General features: G+C 45.7%; 1 protein-coding gene across 1 annotated transcript; it reads right to left on the reverse strand.

Moving 5' to 3' along the window:
* Positions 1 to 1686: 1686 nt before the first annotated feature.
* On the reverse strand, positions 1687 to 2442 carry LOC149247478 (uncharacterized). The gene has a single exon (XM_089444304.1). It carries the CDS (start codon positions 2440 to 2442, stop codon positions 1687 to 1689), a length of 756 nt encoding a protein of 251 aa, XP_089300430.1.
* Positions 2443 to 2718: the final 276 nt, after the last annotated feature.

A 2718-nucleotide genomic window follows, 5' to 3' on the forward strand; every position in this document is an offset into this window, starting at 1 on the left:
TGACTTGTTGAAAGCCCTTGCAGATTTGGCCCGTCGAAGTCTTTATTTCTGCTATATAATTCCTTGACAGTCTAGCCCTGTACTGTCAATGGAAGAAAGAGGTATTGCGGTCCCCGGCTTTAAGCCATAGGCTCCTAGACTTTAATCTCCAGTATTCTTCCTCTTTCCTAAAAGATTGGTAGGCTGCTCTCTGCGCTTTTGTTTCCTTGTCCAAGAGATCTTCATTAATATTTTTGCTTTCCATGTCATTTTGTAGGGAGTGCAAAGCCTGGACTGCTGCGACTCTAAGAGAGATGGGGTTGGGAGCTGGTTTCTTGATCCACTCCTTCAAAGCTTTTTTGGTGAGCTTCAGTTTTTGCTCCCAAACGAAGCTTGGGGAGCCTGAAATGGAGGTGTCCCAAGCTGCTTTCACAGTCTCCAAAAAACCTTCCCTTTCAATCCATTGAGGAGAAAAACGAAATGGGATGGGGCCCAAATCCTCTTCATCTTCTAAACAGAGCTGTATTGGCTTGTGGTCAGAGGACAACTTGGGCAGAATTTTTGTTGTTATGATTTTCTTGTTCATGAGGAGGGAGGTTTGCACAAGAAATCGGTCCAGACGAGCAGAGATATGATCTGTTCCTGTTCTATTGTTTGACCAGGTGAATAAGCCTTGGATTGGGTTAAAATCTTGCAGATCCCAGTGCTGAGCAAGCTCCTCCACTACACCCACCATAGGGTCCTTGGAGTTGGTACCTCCTCTTTTTTCTTTGGCTTTCAAAACTATGTTGAGATCTCCAGCGAGAATGATGTTGGTGGGGGTTTCCTGCTCAAGAAACTCTGCTAGAGAGTTCCAGCAGTCTCTTTTTTCGAAGTAATTGACAGGTACATATAGATTGACTAGAGAGATAGATAACTTACTTGAAATGTGGGTTATTTCTGTATATATCCAATGCAGGGTCTCGTGAGTGTTGATCAGCTGAAATTGATCTTCGTTCCAGAGAGTTGCCAGACCTCCTGAGGAGCCCCGAACGCTGACAGCTATGCCTGAACTTTTCTTCCATTTTAATTTGCTGGTTTCTAGCAGGGCTTGTCCTGCTATCTTAGTCTCTTGGAGCAAGAGGATGTCAGTAGGTTCCGACTTTAAAAGATCCTTTACTGCTTCTATTTTTGCGGGGTTCCCTAGTCCTCTGCAATTCCAAGAGACTAGCTTCATTATTTACCTATGATAGGGGTGGAGCCACCCTTGGATGACCTGGGCCTGCTACTTCTTCCGATTGTCATTTCTATCGTGGATTGGATCCCTTGGGTTTTGAGCCTTTCTGCTTCTTCTTCTCTTTTTTCCTTGCGGGATTTCCTTCTGGGTCTTTTTAATGGTCTCTCAAAGAGTTCTTCCTCTGAGGACTCAGAGCTTTCGGCTAGCTTTTTCTTTATGATTTCTGCATAGGTGGGGTTAGAGGGGCTGCCTTGGATGTCGCCCCCTCCCTCTTTGCTTGCAGGAGTGGTTTCCTCGTGGTTCGCTTTTTCCTGGTCTTTGTTCGGTGGATCGGGTTGTGCCTCCTCGGTTCCTTTTGCTTTTTCTCCCTCTGCCTGAGTTGGGATGTTGATGTTCCTGTCCCCTGTTGCTGTTCTTTTTCCTGCATCTTTCTTTGCTTGGGCTGTTCTCTGGACTAGGGTCCATTGATCTCCATTCTTTTTTTCAGACTGTTACTCTGCTTTCTTCTTACAATGCTTGGCAAAGTGACCGTAGCCATGACAATGTCTGCATTTAAAGGGGAGCTGTTCGTAGTCGAGCTCTTGGATGTGCGTCCACCCTGCCACCGAGAGCTTGCTCGCTTCAGGCAATCCTTCTTCAAGGTCCACTTCGACGCAGATACGCGCACAATAATATTGGTCTCTTCTTACAGCCTGATCTATATACTTGCCTAATGCGTTCCCGATGGTCTGAAACGATTTTTGATTCCAGCAATGAAGGGGCAGATGAGGGAGCCTTACCCACACCGGCACAGCAGATGGGACGTCTTGAGAGGGATCAAAGTCTGGGTTCCATTGATTTAAATACAGTCCCTGCGGCCCCATGAAGTAGGGACCGTTTCTGAATATTAAGCTTCTGTCTTCCGTGTTTTCAAATACAAAAACGAAGTACCCTTTGCCAACAAAATAACTCTTCACTCCGTCTTTTATCAGAGGTTTCCAGTTTCTTTGGGTCCATTCCTCCACGGATTTGGGGGAGGGCCATAGGCCTGTAAACTGGCCTATGAGGCCTCTTTCTGCCAAATTCAGCACCGCTTTGCAGGTGTCCTCCTCTGGCAGGGCAACAGAGGGTATCGTATCCATTCTTTTGATGAATTTCTGCTGAGTTACAGAAGGAGGGCGATTTGTCCCATTTGCAATCAAATTTCTGAAAGCAGTGACTTCAGGAGGCGGATCCGCTGGGGGGGCAGAGCTCTTGGGAGTCTCCATCTGGCTGCGGAGGGGAGGGCGAGGCTGTGCGCAGGGGCGCAGCAGCCTGGGCGGCGCTGTAGAACTCTCAGAACCCTAGCTTGAGAGCAGAGGAGCAGGCCACGCGCGCAAGGATTTTTTATTTTAAGTTATTATTATTAATAAATATAAAATGAATTAATATATGAGTTAAAATATATACATTTAAAAAATATGTAACAAAATTCTTGATTATGGATATTTACCTCAACTTAACCATGGAGATTTTGAAATTATGAATAGCCTTTGTTACAATAC

Source organism: Pinus tabuliformis, chromosome 7, assembly GCF_031772625.1.
Source record: "Pinus tabuliformis cultivar Carrire ecotype Pingquan chromosome 7, CPIR1, whole genome shotgun sequence".
NCBI classification, from domain to species: Eukaryota; Viridiplantae; Streptophyta; class Pinopsida; order Pinales; family Pinaceae; genus Pinus; species Pinus tabuliformis.